General features: G+C 39.5%; 1 protein-coding gene across 1 annotated transcript in view; it reads left to right on the top strand.

Annotated features, from left to right (window-relative positions):
• Positions 1 to 11,952, top strand: part of dapk1 (death-associated protein kinase 1) — a 92,547-nt gene extending 80,595 nt beyond the window's left edge. The window contains exons 21-26 of the mRNA XM_078251389.1: positions 2,779 to 2,964; positions 3,581 to 3,778; positions 4,435 to 4,573; positions 4,978 to 5,098; positions 6,108 to 6,296; positions 6,837 to 11,952. Coding sequence (XP_078107515.1) covers positions 2,779 to 2,964; positions 3,581 to 3,778; positions 4,435 to 4,573; positions 4,978 to 5,098; positions 6,108 to 6,296; positions 6,837 to 8,132 — 2,129 coding nt within the window. The 3' untranslated portion in view covers positions 8,133 to 11,952. The remainder of the gene's footprint in view (positions 1 to 2,778; positions 2,965 to 3,580; positions 3,779 to 4,434; positions 4,574 to 4,977; positions 5,099 to 6,107; positions 6,297 to 6,836) is intronic.
• Positions 11,953 to 17,134: the final 5,182 nt, after the last annotated feature.

Genomic DNA, 17,134 nt, shown 5'->3' on the forward strand with positions numbered 1-17,134 from the left:
AAAGTCTCTAAAGGCTGTTCATTTTCCATTATCTTACAGAGTTTATCATGTGTATATATAATTTGTAGGCCAACCCCAGCCTGGTCAAAACTTTTGAGAAGTTAAATATAGCATGCAGTTGACTTACATTGTAAGTGATTTGCATTTCCTTTTTAAATTTTCTACATGAGCGGTTACATTTGGCTTGCAGAATAACAAAATGTTAAATTTCACAGTTAGCTGCATAGAAGATAATTATTGGAAATACTGTTTGCCATCCAGTTTAGAGCCCCTGTGTGCAGGCTTTATGTGTAGATATGTAGGATTTCTGTGTAGAATTTATGACTGGGGAGAGTATCAAAAAAGATAAGTGTGGGTGACATGCCAGTAACACACTTCCCCACTTTCACGGATCTGACACGGAAATGAATGGGCTGAAAGCAAAGTATAGAAAGCACCCGTTTTCACCAGGATGTCTCATTCTTATACAAACAAAAAGACAAATTTGAAAGATGCTATAATCACAAAAAAAAGGTTCCAAACTAGAAACATTGCCCTGCTTAACCTAGTGGTAACCCCATTACTCCAATAACCCTAACTGGAATCTTAAAGTAGAAAGAGTTGATCCTTCTTTACTCCTCCTGGTCTTCAGAAAAGCTTTTTTGTGAAGTTGACTCCCTGACATGTTCAGTGTAGTGAACAAAACACTCTTACACACACTTTGTCTTTAGTCTCTCTGAATTTGCGCTCCATCTGCCCTCCCTCCCTCACACACACACACACACACACATATACATGCCATTGTGTTTCCTTAAACCGCTCTATTTTGCGGCGCTCAGAGCCATTACAGACAGAAGTGATGCTCGGTCAGATAATGGTCAGTTACGTGTGCTGTATAGTGTTACCGATCCCATCCTCTATGCTATCTGGAAATCTGCAGCCTCTGTCAGAGCTGCAGAAGGGTTGAGAGAGCTTTTTTTTCTCGTTCTTCCTATTCTAGCTGAATTCAGTAACGGCCTTTATTGACTCTGTGTTATATCTGCAGCGATACGTGACAAGAGTCCACAGTGAAACACAAAGAAGCAGAGCTGAGAGGGAACAAGTAGCCGTCATGATGTCCATTTGTCTCGTTCTTTTAGATCAAGCATCAATTCTGTTCTTTTGTAAGTCTAAAGTCAAATTCTGGCACCGTAAATGCATATTTACTTTCGTCTAGTGTCAGTATCTGTAACTTTATGATACTGTTGGCCACAAAACACCTGAACGTGTTCTGCACTTTCTGACCTTTCAGGTTGTTCATGCTTCAGTTAATTGAGAGAGACAGATTTAATTTTATTCATTCACTTTAGTAATATATAAAACATCACTGAACATTGAAGAGATATTGTGAATACAGCTTGAGGTTCTTATAAATCGCCCTTTTTTGTAAGACACTCAGTCCTGTCATAAAGAGGAAAGGTGTTGACACAGACGTATGAGCACCTTTGCATCCCTGAAGTCCAAAGCTACAGCAGCTGCCATTATTAAAAAGGGCTGCCTGACCTAACACCAGAAAACCAATATGGCAGCCAAGTCAATTTTTCATATACCCTAACATTTTTCTCATCCTTTTTGTTGCTTACGTAGAAAGATATCTCGAAACGACAAGTAAGAGGCCTGGATTTCAGTTGACATTTTGTCATTTGATGCTTTGCAGCTGTCATTTTACTGTGTTTACTGTTCAGTTGCCTGAAAATACTCAACTTGTGTTCTTTTTAATTCTGTTTTTGGCTGATTGGTTAGGACTGAGAACATCAACTTTTTTTATTTAAAAAAAAAAAAAAAAAATGTCGAAATCCATCTGCAGAAATTCCTCATGCTGTAATTGGAAACCTTTCACAAAATGATTCACTTTGTATAAAGACAGGTTACAAAACAGTGTAGTATTGTGTATTGATCTAAACAAATACAGAACTGCAGCAAAAACGATGTTCAAGACCATATAAAACACAATGTAGGTGTGGTCCTACAGAGTGTGAATACAATCCAAATATTATGTCTGCATAGTGGATTTATTTGCAATAAAATAGCACCCCCATGTGTTTGCAAGTGTGCAATGATTAGGTGAAAAATAAGACTGGATGCAGATCTATTGCTATAATATTCTAGTAGAGAGTTGGAGTCATGAAGATTTGAGCACACTTTGTTCTTTTTACAGATAATAACAATCTGAAATATTTCAACATTCAAGTGTTTATTAACACACACAAGTACAATTGAAATTTGTACAACATTTGCTCTGACGTTATATATTTGATCAGTTGAGAATTGATAACCTATCTAAGCAACTTTTTTAGATTTTAGGTTGTAGCTAGAGCGGTTTCCCCATTTTAAGTTATATAGTAGTGCTCTAGTCATCTGTGTCTAGTTTCTCCTAAAAGAATGAAACAACTTCCTTCTGGTTTTTAGAAAATGTTTAGTAGCTATTGTTTTTACAGATTTTAAATATAAGTTTTTATATTTGAACATGCTTTCAAAAGAGCATTTAGACAATGAGACAGAAAATCGATACACTGAAACAACAGATGCAAAAATCTATTAAAAAAAAAGACATTTAACTTTAAATGATGATACTTTTTCCCACTTTTGTAGAATTTGATTTAGAAACAAAATAAAAGATGCATAAATCCATGTTGAAATGTGTGATGCTTGAAAATTCTCTCCTGATGCACAAATGTTTTTTTTTCTAAATACAGTATATCTAAATCTGACCCTGCAGACATTGCAAACAGTTTTCATCCCCTCTTCCTCTGTGTTTAGTGTCGGCGAGTATTACCAACTTGTACCCTGGCTGTGAGAACGTGAGCGTGCGGAGTCGCAGCATGATGTTCGAGCCCAGCCTGACCAAAGGTGTCCTGGAGGTCTTCTCCCCCGTCCACAACGCTCTGTCCTCCGCTGACGAACAGGCCACAAAGGCCATCGACATCCAGCACAGCAACATCCATGGTGAGAAGCAGTGGTGGAGGAAGTATTCAGATCCTTTACTTAAGTCACAGGTGTCAAACTCGAGGACTGTGGGCCAAATCCGGCCCCTCGCAGACTTTGATCAGGCCCACATATCAATTTAGGTTCCCATTAAATTTTGGCCCATCACAATGTTGATGTTTTATTTCGCACTTTTTCAACGTTTTTTGCCACTTTGTTGCTTCTTTTTACGACGTTCTTTGCCGCTTTTTCTGACGTCTTTTGTCTATTTACTTTTTTTACTTTTTTGGGCGCTTTTTGCAATGAGGAACTTTTAGGTTTAGGACCAAACTGTAACTGAGAAGACTATATGACATGCAGTAATACAGTCAAAGATATTTGACTTTTTTTCTCAAATGAAAGCATGTCTATAAACTTAAAATCTGGCCCTTGATATGATTCTTATTTTCCAGTGTGGCCCTTAGTGAAATTGAGTTTGACACCCGACTTAAGTAAAAGTACTTACACTACACGGTGGAAATACTCTGTCCTGCATTGAAAATGTTATAATCAGGAAAATGTACTTGCAGTATTAAAAGTAAAAACATTGCAATACAATACAATAGGCTGCTCATGTCACTTATTTCCCTCTCTGTAGGTGTGGGAGAGTTCAGCGTGTGGGAGTTTTCGGGGAACCCGGTCTATTACTGCTCCTACGACTACTTTGCAGCCAACGACACAACAGCGATCCACCTGGTCCTGTTCAGCCTGGAGGAGTCGTACGAGACCCAGCTGGGACACATCACCTACTGGCTGAACCTGCTGAAGGCCCTCAACCTGCCACAGGACAACATCGGTAAGGACAGGGAGGGCGAGAAGGATGTGACCATTCTAAGTCATATTCATGACTGCATTAGTGGATAAATTGACAATCGAATAAAAAAATATATATCCTTATTATCTTAAAATACACTCAAATATTTGAGGTTATTACCAATTCACATACAGGGAAAAAAGTGATTGTAATGCAACTCAGGTAAAAAAAAAACAAGAAAAAAAAACAACATTTGAGCAAAACACTAATTATTATCTTGGTTTTATTAGTGCGTTTAACTGGACTTGAGAATAATCTCAGTAATGGATCGCTGTTGAGAGAAGGTGTCTTTTTAAAATACAAATCCTTCATATAGCTCAGTACTCCTGTAAAAAGATTTACGTTTTTACCTGACAACAGTCTTTGGGCTACAATGTTACTGGCGTTAACAGAGACTTTCGTCAGTAAAGATCATGGCCTTTGTGAAATGTCAATTTTTATCATATTGGTCTCCCTCGAAAACATGGCAACTTTGAGTCATTACATTTCACAAAAAAATACCTTGAAAGTCATTGAACTTACAGTAGGTATGTGTAGGAACACATAGAATCTGCTGGCTGTTGTCATATTGTTTTGTGTTTGTATATAAACTAGTGTAAAAACTAGAAACAAAATGTGTGTTTTCCTGTCTTTTCCAGCTTTCGGAGGTCGGATCCAGCAGCCTCTCACCGTCGTCCTGGTGGCGACGCACGCCGACCTCGCTGACGTCCCGAGAGCTTTCTCTGGAGAGTTCACCTACGACAAGGAGAAAGTGCTGCTTAAGGAAGTCAGGAACAGGTTGGCTCTCAAACCACAGCACACAAGAGGGACATGTATTGTTGTTATTTATTTTATTTTATTAACTAGCTCTGACAGAGGCAAATTGTTCTGTAATAAACTGACTTAAAGCAAGTCTTCTTGCTATGTCAAGTTAATACTACAGTATTCATGAGCCTCAGCAATCACTGCTATGGAGAAGAAAATAAGACGCCATAGTTGCTGAAATTACATGAATAGAATGCTGCTGTGATTAATGTTGTTGATGGTATTTACACTTGTTTGACAATGTTTAAAATGCCTGCATGTTGCATACTGTTTCCCAACTTTTTAGTATACAAGGGATGGTCCTTCGTATACATGTCAGTACTCCTGTAAAGAGATTTACGTTTTTAAAATGGTGCTGTGTGTTTCTTTGTTTTCAGGTTTGGGGTAGACCTGCAGATCAGTGACAAATTGTTTGTGATGGATGCCGGAGCCTCAAACTCCAAAGAAGTGAAGCTGCTGAGGAGTCACCTGCAAGAGCTTCGTGCCAACGTCATCTCTGTGAGCACACGCACACACACACACACACACACACACACACACACACACACACACACACACACACCTGTTTTCTCTCCTTATAACTTCGACTATCCTGAGTTTTGATTGTATTTTAGAAGCCTCAGAAAGCATGTGCGCACCAAAAATGGACAGTATTTGTATGAAAATGCTCTATTTACGTGGTTGAAAGTAACACAGTGTTAAGTTTTTCTTAATTCATAGTAAGTGTGAAGGAGCCAAAAACTTTCCCACGATCTTGTATCAAAAATAAACACATAATAAACATTTAAGGCCGGCTTCACACTGGGTGCGTGGCGTGAGCGTGCCAGCTGCGTGGCGTGTCCGTTCTTATTTCGGCTCCCATGAACAGGTTAGAGCTTGCATACTGCCTGCGTGACACGCACGTCTCAAAACGCGTGCATACTAAAAATAGAACCAACGCCTATTTTTCACGCGACACGCAAGCGTGTTGGAAGAGTTTCCAGGCAAAATAGAATACAAAAACATACAAAAATGACATGTTGATGTTTGAAAGTATCTAGGTTTTGACATAAATGATATGATATACATGTAATTTAAAAAGACAGTAAGTAATTATCGATTTTCAAATATTGCACCTGTCAATACAGTACATAACATAATATTCTTTAGCTTATTTTGCCGTCAATACTGCCGACGTTGTCTTTGCTGTAATCAAATCAGTATATATTTATCAATGGGAAACATACATGTGTTCAGACAAGGCTAGCAGCAGCAGCTCCGCGTCAGACACATTTCTGGTGTGCAAAGAAACGCAGAAACGCCACGCTCACGCCACGCTGTGAATCCGGCCTAAGTAGTATATGTGTCATGATTTCTACAGCCAAGAATTTTTATACAAAGGTACTGAATTCAGGTGACTTTCTGGAACATTTTCTTCATTTGTCAGTTTACTTAATATCTTAAGAAATGATAACATACAGTGAATCCACTTATAATATACACCGCCCGTGCTTTTCCATCACTGCAGAGGTGTAGTCCCATGACGCTGCTGTCGGAGCGTTTGCTGACCACCTTGCCGTCCTGGAGGAAACTGAGCGGACCCAACCAGCTGACGTCATGGCAACAGTTTGTCAGCGATGTCCAGGAGCACATCAACCCTCTGGTCAGCCAGGATTATCTCCGCACACTGGCCCTGCAGCTCCACAGCATGGGGGAGGTGTGTGTTTGTTTTATCAGATTCAAACCAGACTGTATGCAGCTGCAGGAAAACAAGAGTATAATTACAATCTTTTAGGAGTGCGAAAGGAGAGTCAGTTCACCAGACTACCTCCAGGGTGCACTTTTTGACCATGAATAAATAAAACCCAACCCTTTGTTTTCATCTGTAAACAATTACTCAGAATTACTCTGCAGCAGGAACATGTTGTTTCTCTGTCTATTTACCAAAATGACTCAGCTCAAATGAGGAACCTTACTGAGTCTGAAAAGGGTTTCGTTAATGTATTTTCAGGTTGTTTTTATGCACACTGGGTGTCCTGTCTTACTATGATTGAAGCAACATTGCATCCTTTTTTGGGGATCCTATTTTCTTTTGTGTCTTTGTCAATATGTCTTTTTTTATTCACACCTGTTTCCTTCTGATTTCTTTCTTTCACCTTCTCTGAGTTATATTTTCCTGTCAACTTACTCCTTCTTTCCTTTCCTCTTACTCTCTCACCATCTTTCCTCCTCCTCCATTTCCTCCCTCCTCCCATAGATCAACATCATGCAGAGTGAGACGGTGCAGGATGTTGTTCTGCTGGAGCCTCGTTGGCTCTGCAGCACCATCCTCGGCAAGCTGCTCTCTGTGGAGACGCCCAAGGCCATCCACCACTACAGGGGGCGCTACAGGCTGGAGGAGGTGCAGGCTCTGGCTCCTGAGAGTGATGTGGACGAGCTGCTGCAGATCCTGGATGCCATGGACGTCTGCGCCCGTGACGCCACCAACCCCTCCATGGTGGATGTTCCTGCCCTCATCAAGACAAACGGCCTCCACCGCTCCTGGACCGAAGAAGAGGAGGAGGAGTCACTGCTCTACGGCGGGGTACGCTTCGTCCCCGCGGAGCACCTGACCCCCTTTCCCTGTGGCCTGTTTCACAAACTGCAGGTGAACCTGTGTCGCTGGAGCCACCAGCAGAAGCCGGAGGAGGAGGGCGGGGAGGATTTCGATGGAGATATCCACCTGTGGACCAACGGAGCCAAGGTGAGCCAAGGCGGAGTGGAGGCCATGATCCTGCTGGTCAACCACGGCCAGGGGGTGGAGATTCAGGTGCGCGGGCACGACTCAGAGCGTGCAAAGTGCTACACCCTGTTGGACACCATCTGTAGTATAACAGAGAACCTGCTGGCCTCCACACTTCCCGGACTGCTCACAGCCAAATACTACCTGAGTCCTCAGCAGCTGCGGGAGCACCACGCCCCCATCATGATCTACCAACCCAAAGATTTCTTCCGGGCCCAAGTCCAGCGGGAGACCTCTCTCACTAACACCATGGGCGGCTACCGAGAGAGCTTCAGCAGCATTCTGTTTTTCGGCTGTGCTGAAGTTTACCAGCAGGGGACTCTGGGAAGGGACATCCACATATCAGACGTCCCCCTGTTGGCTCGCAGGAAGCTCTGCCGCATGCTGGACCCTCCTGACGCTCTGGGGAAAGATTGGTGCCTGCTGGCTATGAACCTCGGCCTCACAGACTTGGTGGCCAAACACAGCAACGGGACTCCAAATGGCACCCCTGAGCTGGACACAGACCCGGACTCCCAGGAGGCCGTGCTGCAGCCCAGCCCAACAGCGGCGCTGCTACAGGAGTGGAGCGGGCGAGCAGACAGCACGGTGGGCGTGCTGATGGCCAAACTGAGGGAGCTCGGCCGCCGAGACGCCGCCGACTTCCTGCTCAAAGCTTCTCCTGTTTTCAGGGTCAACATGGAAGCGCTGGTAGGGGCCGCCAACGGCTACCCCCCCACCTGCAACGGTGGCACATCGTACAACTCCATCAGCTCCGTCGTATCCCGCTGAACTGAACGGGGACGGCTTTCTGTCCTTCGCCAAACGGCAGATGGTCTGATGTGACATTTCCCCGGAAACGGGACTCGTGTGTGAATGAAGTGCAATCGTTCAGCTGCTCGCTCCTTAATCACTCCGTTAAGTTGGCGTATGAACCAGATGTTGTGTTTGTGCTCTCCACACCTGTACAGCTGACCTTTCCTTCCACTATGAATGTTGTGAAAGAGCCGATGTTCCTGAGCTCCAAAGAGGAATCCTGTGCTTTTATTCTGTTCTGAATCTTGTTGTGCTGCTTTTTAATATCCCTCCAACTCTACTACACACTTAAGTCTCACTCATCTTACAGAAAAGCTACATTTTTAAAAGCTATCATCTCTACATAAAGCAATGATTAAAAAAGATGGCAGTCTCATGTTTGGACCTTTTTCGTATCCAGATGAAAAACTGAGTACTTGCCATCTTAACTCACTCCATCCATCACAGTTACATATAATAGGATCTGCCCCTCCTTGCTTCTGTTCTACTGATGTGACATTTGGGCCGTTCAGCTTAGTGTTTAATAACTAAACGGCATTTTTTTAGAGTGCCTTTGTGGCCTTCTACCTCCCTAAAGAGCACAAATAGTCTTGCTATTATATTAAAAAAACAAACAGTAGTTCTTTCCAAACATATGAAGAACTGTGCCTTGTTGACACTAATAGGAAAAATAATTATAATCAAGTCTATAGTTTTTAAATGGAAAAGGTTATCTTACATTTGAGACAGGAAAAAGGTTGACAAAGAAAGGAAAACAAGAGCTCGGCTCATGTTACAAGCTTTTTGAAAATGTAATTTTACTGGCAAAAAGAATCAAACGGAAAGCTGAAATTAGAGTCGTGCATGAGATGAAACATTGGATTAGAGTCTGTGTGGAGTTCATGTGATGCTCTGTAGGGAAGTCATTCGTGTTTAATTGGTGCATTTGGGTTTTCACAGATTATCCTTCCAAAGTTTTATTTCTTCATTAATCCAACAACAGAAATCTCTTCATTGTTTTGGTGACACTTTATTTTACGTGTCCTGTGATTCCCTAAGAAGTTAACTACGCTGTAACTATAGTGAGACAATGTTACAAGACAGTTATTTGTTTGTTGTTGTTGTTGGAATTTCCAGGGAAGAACTGCTAAAATGTTAATGACTAGAAAAACTAAAAGAAACCAGCTTGAGTAAAGTAGTAATTATGTTTGGAGTCAAAGCTGCACTAATCAAATTATTTTATTTACATCCAAAGCCCAAAGATTACTACCATAGAAGAAAACCAGCAAATATTTCAAAGCTAGGGACTTTTAAAATTATCCAAAAATGTTACTGGTTAATTCTCAGTCGATGGATTAATTGATTACTCTACTAATTGTTATAATACTAATCTTCGTAGAGTATAGGCCTATACTGTGTTTTGAAATCAATGTGCTTTTCCATTTTGATACTTAAAGAAAATAAAAAAATATGCCGCGTCACAAATAAATCAAACTGCAAGTTAGCAAAAAGTCTACCTGACACTCCAAAACTGTGTATATTTTTTAGTCTGCGTACTGATTTTTCTTGTATACTTCCTCGTCACTTTTCCATTCAAAACCTGCTTCGGATAAGTACAGTATGTAGGATGGTAATGGGCTACACCTTGAGTCTGCATTTTTCTTTTAATTGTTGCCAGAATTACAAGATCGTCCTTTGCTGGAACTTTTTGAAGAGTTAACAGTTCCTTTCTTTGAAATTTTAGCCAACTATGGGACCTGTAAAATGAAGTGCAACTATAAACGTTCCCACTTAAGTCTGTTTTTCCCCCAAAGTACATTGTCTTATTGAAGGATGTTTTTTCCTTCCAGCACCAAAATGAATTTGCTGTAGATGGTCACACAAGCCTAAGAGATGTCAAAAATCATCATGGTAGACTTGGCTTGGCACTGATACTGCAGAGCTCCCTTTACTTTGAATAGAAAGTGCCACCAAAATGATAAAAACGTAAAGAAAAGTTCATTTGTAACATGTTCTACTAAGCTCAAAGGTAATTTATTATATCCAGTAAACACACCTGACACTGCACCTTTTTTAATGCTTCTTCAACGAGTTTTCTCCATTAGTGACGTCAACAATCCAGTTGTTGTCCACAGTGTCAGATTTGTACACGGCGGCATCGACGCAGCTTCTGTCGAACTAAATTTGAGCTTCTCTCGGTATCGCTGTCAGTGTCGGTCGACCGTGCGTGGCTTCACTTCTTCTTTCACTTTTGTCTTTTTATATCATGAAGCTGCAGCCCGCCTCGGTCAGCAAAAGCAAAGGAAACATTGCATGAAGTTAGCATTGTTAGCTGTAAAAGGCCGAAGGCTGATGATGACAGAAATGTCCTTTTCTGTCAGCTGGTGTTTTATAATGTTTTGGAAGCATTTTTTCATGTGTTGATGTTTGGAAAAGAGTCTTTCATTCCTAAAAAGCTAGACTTTTGTAGGACTTTTTCAAGACACGGTGTCACAGTTTGATAGAAAAAAAAACCATGAGCTAATGTGCCAGTGCAGTATTTCCTGTTCGCTTTACTTCCCCAGTGTTACCATCTGTTCGCAGAGATAAAACTTTAAATACTGTTCTTCTCTCACTCTTTTTGTCTCGACCTGAACTTGCCACTCCACACAGCAAAACTTCCAGCTGTGATGTAAATACTCCTCTCTTTTTTTCCTCTTCAACTTCATTTTTCTGTTCAATTTTTTGGCCCAAAATGTTGTTTCCAATTTCAACATAAAAATGAATGTACTACTCGTTTCTCGTAAAAATATAAAAACAAATCAAAGATGTGGTGATAAAACTCTCAACACAAACTAGTCGGAAACAATGTTACGTAATGTTTTTTTCTCATTTTAGCCGAAGCTTTTGTTGAAGTTTGCCAATGTTGTGTGCCTAAAACACACTCGTTCATTAGGGCCGAGTACCGACGGCGTCGGTCAGCGAAGGCCCTGTTGAAATTGCTCTGTTACTACTTCTTATTCTTTTTCTTAAGCCAAATGAATCACAATTAAGGGGCTTAAGTTGCTCGGAAAGTTATAAAACTTTGCACGTGTATTAGAAGTAGCAGAAATTTACATCTGGCAGGGATCTCTGGTTGGGGGCAGTCAGATTTGCTCGGTATGACCCCCCCTACAAAATTATAACCGAGTATCTCCCACGGTACGTTTCACCTAGATGTAAAATTCAGAAGGCATATGTATCACCTCTAGACTTATAAAAAAGCTTTTTGGAGCCATCCCCTAAACCCAAAAGAAGACGTTTTGAATGCCATTTTTGGACATTTTTATCATTTCCGGGGGCGCTACTTCAGCCTACTCCTCCTACAGATTTAACCCCAATGACTTAAAAATTGGTCAGCTAGATCTAAAGAAATCTTTAGTCATAGTCATAGAGCTACCTACTGGCCACAGGAAGTCAGCCTTTTGTGACAAACATCATCCGATTTACGTAAAATATGCATTTGTGGGGGTTAAATTTGATATAGAGCAACATAGTGCATGTTTAGTGCGTGTTGTCTAACGCCACATAGTGAATAACATCCTTTCCAGCGCCTGGCACTCTGCCCGGTGTCCGACGGTGGAAATGCACGGCCACGCCGACCAATGTCCCGCCAGTTCCCACCAACGTGTGGGGCGGTGCGAGGGCCCGATCATCGCTGCTTGCAGCTTTAATTCCTCTTATTATTGCCTTGTACAGTATACAAACTGAGAAATGATGTTTCAGAAAGGGAAGTGAATATTATGTTTTTGTAAAAGCTGGGAATCACTATATTATTAGCAACCTTGTCTCCATTTGGTGTCTCCGGGTGGTTCTGACCGTAAAAAGTGGATTTAAAAGTGTCTTCAAAACACATTTTTCTGTCTGTTTTTGTCTGATGAAGAAAGAGGAACTCTATATAATATTTCCCCCTTTTCGGACATTCTGGTCCAATGGCCACATTGCACACATTGTCTTTTTGTCGCTATTTATGTTACATTCTTTTAGCATGTCTTGGAATGCCATGTTATTAGTACTTCTGACACTTTAGAGTGTAAAACATTTTATAATAAATTCTTTACCTAATGCCATTGTCTCTGTCCTAATTGAAGACATAGATATTTTAAAGTTTCCTGAGTTAGCGTAGTAGCAGACGATCATTACTTTATCGATTTTAGACATTAGTATAAACAAGTTAAGGTAACAAATGAATGATGATGTTACAGCAGTGGTACCCAACCTGTGGAGGTCCCGAGATGATAAAAAGCCTATTTCTACCACACAAAATTGTTTTTTTTTTTTTAGACCTTCCTCTAATATTTACTTTTTTCCTTCCAAATTACTGAATAATCTAAAAGTTGACAAAAGTCTGGAAGTCAAAAGCCAAAAATTGTTGGGAACCACTGTTTCCTCCAGGGATTGGAGAGGGTGAGGGACGAGTAACAGCACCCTAATCATGTGCTGATGAGATTTAAGGAAACGTGTTTCTCGTCAACTAATCTTCATTTGTTAAGGATTAAATAAATACAGCGTATTATAGAATTTTTAAAAAAAGTTCTTACATGGAGCAGTTTAATTGATTCAGCATTATTCTTTCATTGTAACAAGTCAATTGGTGTACATTATTTTTATTTTTAACTTATTTAAGAAAATATTAATGTGAATTTGTCGCATAAAGTAAACTCCATTTCTATTTTTTGGGTAGACATTACCAAAATGATCACGTCTCCATGTGACTCTGAGATTCCCAAATTTAAAATGAAATCAAACAGAAATAAAAATACACCGAAAATGATTTTAAGGATTTTTGTTGTTGTTGCTAAGTGGCACTAAATGTCCCAACTGTTTATAACTGAATGAATGTAAAGCACCTTTCTTACTCAACAAACATAACCAAGATCAAGAAAAGGGTTACAATATTCCCCCTCTAGTGTTTGTATATAGGAGATCCTCACTACTAATGAATTTAAATCTTTTTGACAAATCAGGAACAGACTGCTGTGTTTTGGGTGTTTGCTTTATTTGTCCTCCACCAGATTCCAGGCTGTGTTATTCACACGTCTCTGGGTTCATTGTGGAGCCGCAGGGACATCGTCCCTCCACCCACACACTCGCATGACTCTGGGTTCGTCTCAACCTGCCTCGACTGCTGACTGTGGCATTCAAAAATATTTGTAGAGAGAGATAAACGGAGCAGAAGGCATGACGTTTCAAATCACGTGTATCTGAATTTGTCATGCTTGGTTTGCAAAACAGGATTTTAAACAGATTTTTTGAGTTTGTTTTTTAAGCACGATTCAAATATGTCTACAAACCTCCAAACACTTCAAAGTTTTCTACAGCCATTTGGATTAAAGTCTTTAGTTTTCAAGTGAAATTAAATTAATTCATAAATACCTAAATTAATATATTGAAATAAACTGAAGACAATAACCTCAACTAACTGCTAAAGAAAACAAGACTGTTCCTTCTAAAGCCCTGGACATTTGTTTTAGAAATCTCAACTGCTACAACTCCCATTTTTACATTACATTACATTACATGTCATTTAGCTGACGCTTTTATCCAAAGCGACTTACAATTAAGTGTGTTCAACCTAAAGGTGCAAACTCCAGACAACAAGTAGTAAGTGCAAGTACATTAGCTTCAAATAAGCCAATCTACAAAGAGCCATATGAAAGTGCAGTTTTAAGTGGCCGGGTTGGTCAGTGGGTAGAGCAGGTGCACATGTCCTTTGAGGTCTATGTCTCAACTCAGAGGTCCAGGGTTCAAATCTGACCTGTGACGATTTCCTGCATGTCTTCCCCCTCTCACCTAGCTGTCCTGTCAAAAAGGAAAGGTGGAAAAGCCCCCAAAAAAAAAATCTTTATAAAAGTGCAGTTTTAAGTCTATATACATATATTTTTTTATTTATTTTTTTATCCAAGGTGCAGTCGGAAGAGATGTGTTTTTAGCTTTTGTCTGCGTAACACATTTTTTACATTGCATTCATTTTCAAACTAATGAATGTGGAAATATATTTTTAAACAGTTTCAATGTGAGCATGGGCTCAAACTTTTTTTATTTTTCCATCTGTTGGAATCAGTTCTGCCTAAAAAAAACAAACAGCAGTCCATACATACAGTGAATACTGAAGATATACACAGAACAGTACATTATGGTAATGTTAAGAAATATGGAGACAGCGTTTTAAGATCCAATGCTCATTAAATTAAATAAGTATAAGAAGAAAATCATGCAAGTAGAAGAAAAGAAAGAGCGTCTAAGACATAACATAGTGCTGAAGTTAAAATATAGAGATAAAAAAAAATAACATATCAAATAAAATAATATATATTTGTGGTAAATGCTAAAAACTACACACCATAAATACATTTGTGCCTGTGATTAAACTTCGGTCACATCATGAGGTAATGCTAACAACTCTCAATCTATACAGACAAACCAGTTGAGTAACCTCCCTTCATACACTTCCTTACTGTGAATACTTACTGCTAGACCTTTAGCGTTGTGTCACCCAATCAAAAGGATCAATAGTGTTAACTAACTAGCTTAAGTGAGGCAGTTATGTGACAAACAACAACAGCATGTAGAATTGATAGTAACCCTGGTCTGTAGACGTGTTCATCAGTTCAGGTTTGGTAATGTTTGTGTCTGAACGTGAAGACCAGACTGGCGGCTGATAACCTTCTTTAGTTTAGCGTCCTAATCTGAGGAATGTAGCCTATAAATGATATGTGAGTGGTGATACAGTGAAGATACACTAAATATTCATCAAATTACAGATTGAAGACAACAGAACTTCACAAACATGTAAACAAAGGCATTGAGATACTGAGATTGTATCTTATTTGTAAGGACAGTGGCCTTTTGTAAGACATTTAAAGGATTAGTTTGACATGTTGGGAAGTATTTGCTGTTCTTGCTGAGAGTTAGATAAGAAGATTAATACCACTCTCTGTACTGTCTGTACGCCAAATATGAAGCTTGCCAGCTGCCGGTTAGCGTACCTTAGCACAAAGACTGGAAACAAGTGGAAACAGCTAGCCTGGCTCCATCCAAATGTTAACAAGAACTGGGGGGGTTGTTATTTTTACATTTTGGATTAAACAAATTAGATATAACATGTTAATTCATGAGCTTTAGATGACTTTGGATAGAGCCACTAGCTGTTTCCACCTGTTTTCAGTCTTTACGCTAAGCTAAGCTAACATCTGGCTGCTGACGGTAGCTTCATTTTCACCGTCCAGACATGAGAGAGTAGTATTAAGCTTCTCATCTAACTCTGGGTAAGAAAAAGAATATGCATGTTCCCCTAATCTTGAACTTTTACTTTAAAGTTAAAAATTGTAAAGACACAGACAATATATTCAGATATTTGCATACTGTCTGATCATGTCAACCCCTTGTATTTATTCAGAGTAATAGAATCTATTCAGACTCTTTGCATTTTAAAGTCACTTTAATGACTCAGTCGCAGTATTATAAAACTTACTTTCACATGATGATTAAACAGACTAATCAATTCCTGTGAAAATGTAATCCCATCAGCTCCTTCAATTTATGTATGATTCATCAAAGAATGTGTGTGGGGGGGGTTCTTAAGTAATTGTAAAGTACTTTGCATGAGTGATTTTATTTTATAATAGGCCCTAATTTCCTTTACTTTAACTGCCCTACATTTCAAAGAAACTATTGTCCTTTTTACTCCAAAGTTTACTCTAAATGTATCTGCCATATAGTTGCTTTGTTTATGATTTATATAAGAATCTTGTGATCAGACTATACTATGCAGAATTTTTAAACATTCAGGTACCCAGCAATATGCAAAGTCCATACAACTTCTGTCAGTGACAATAATCTTATAATACCAAATATATTCTGCATAATGAGTATTTTGACACTTCATGTAATTACATTTAGCAGAAAAATCTCTGGCACTTTTACGTATTGCTATTTGTATTTAAGCAATAGATATGAATACCCCAAACCCCCCCACTGACAACATTTACTCAGCAGGGAAGTCCAACTGCAGTTATCTTGTTGTGAGGGGACTCTAAAAGATCTAACTGACCAGACTTGCATGTTCATACAGGACACGCTAAGTCACCATTTGTCATGACCCAGTCGCACATGAGCTGCTGAGGATGCACTCTGCTTTCTGATTTCTGCAAATGCAGGGAAATTATTTATGATTAGCTTACTGTAAAGTATGAGGCCAATGAAATGTTGGAACATCATGCATCCTGTGTGTTGCAACATAAAGATGTGATGCATTACATGGCCATATGTAGATGAATCATGTCACACATCTTAAGTATCCTTTTCGGGATAGTCAACTTGAGAAGGATTATTTTCATTTCACTGACAAGCTTCAAAATCACAGCTTCATCTGAGGCATAATCAAACAAAGTAGTTGTTTCAAGTATGAGGATATTATTTTCCAGCAACATTATGAAAGGTTTGACTTTACCTTTAATGTGCTGCTGGTTGGTTGTTGTTTTGTTTAAGCTGGAGTTAAAGATAAGCAGAAGCTGACTATCTACCTCATTTTAATCAATAAATCCATTTCATTCGTCATTTGTTTATTATAGTTTATTATAGTCTTTGTTCAATGTTTCAATCCATGGCAGTCCTCAAGGTGTTTGTGTTAGTTAATCAGTGTGTTTACATGCACATGAGAAACCAGGTTATGAAGGAGAACATGCATGTTACGTGTGTCTAAATATTACAAATAATCAAATGTTCAGTGGTGGAAACAGACTTATTAAGACTTCTAGAGGCTTTGGATGGAATTATTTTGGATGTACATGACATGTAATGGTCTTTCCTTCTTCTGTCACAGAAATAGGCTACTTTCACTGAAAGTAACTCAATTGATTAAAGGCTTTGTCATGCGCATATGCACATGTAAAAAGACGATTAGAAACCCTGGCCATGCATCTAAATGGCCAAGGAGTTTACCTGCTTCAGGAGAAATCTAGCTGGGGGAAAAAATTGGT

Source organism: Sander vitreus, chromosome 5 (assembly GCF_031162955.1).
Source record: "Sander vitreus isolate 19-12246 chromosome 5, sanVit1, whole genome shotgun sequence".
In the NCBI taxonomy this organism is placed as follows: domain Eukaryota; kingdom Metazoa; phylum Chordata; class Actinopteri; order Perciformes; family Percidae; genus Sander; species Sander vitreus.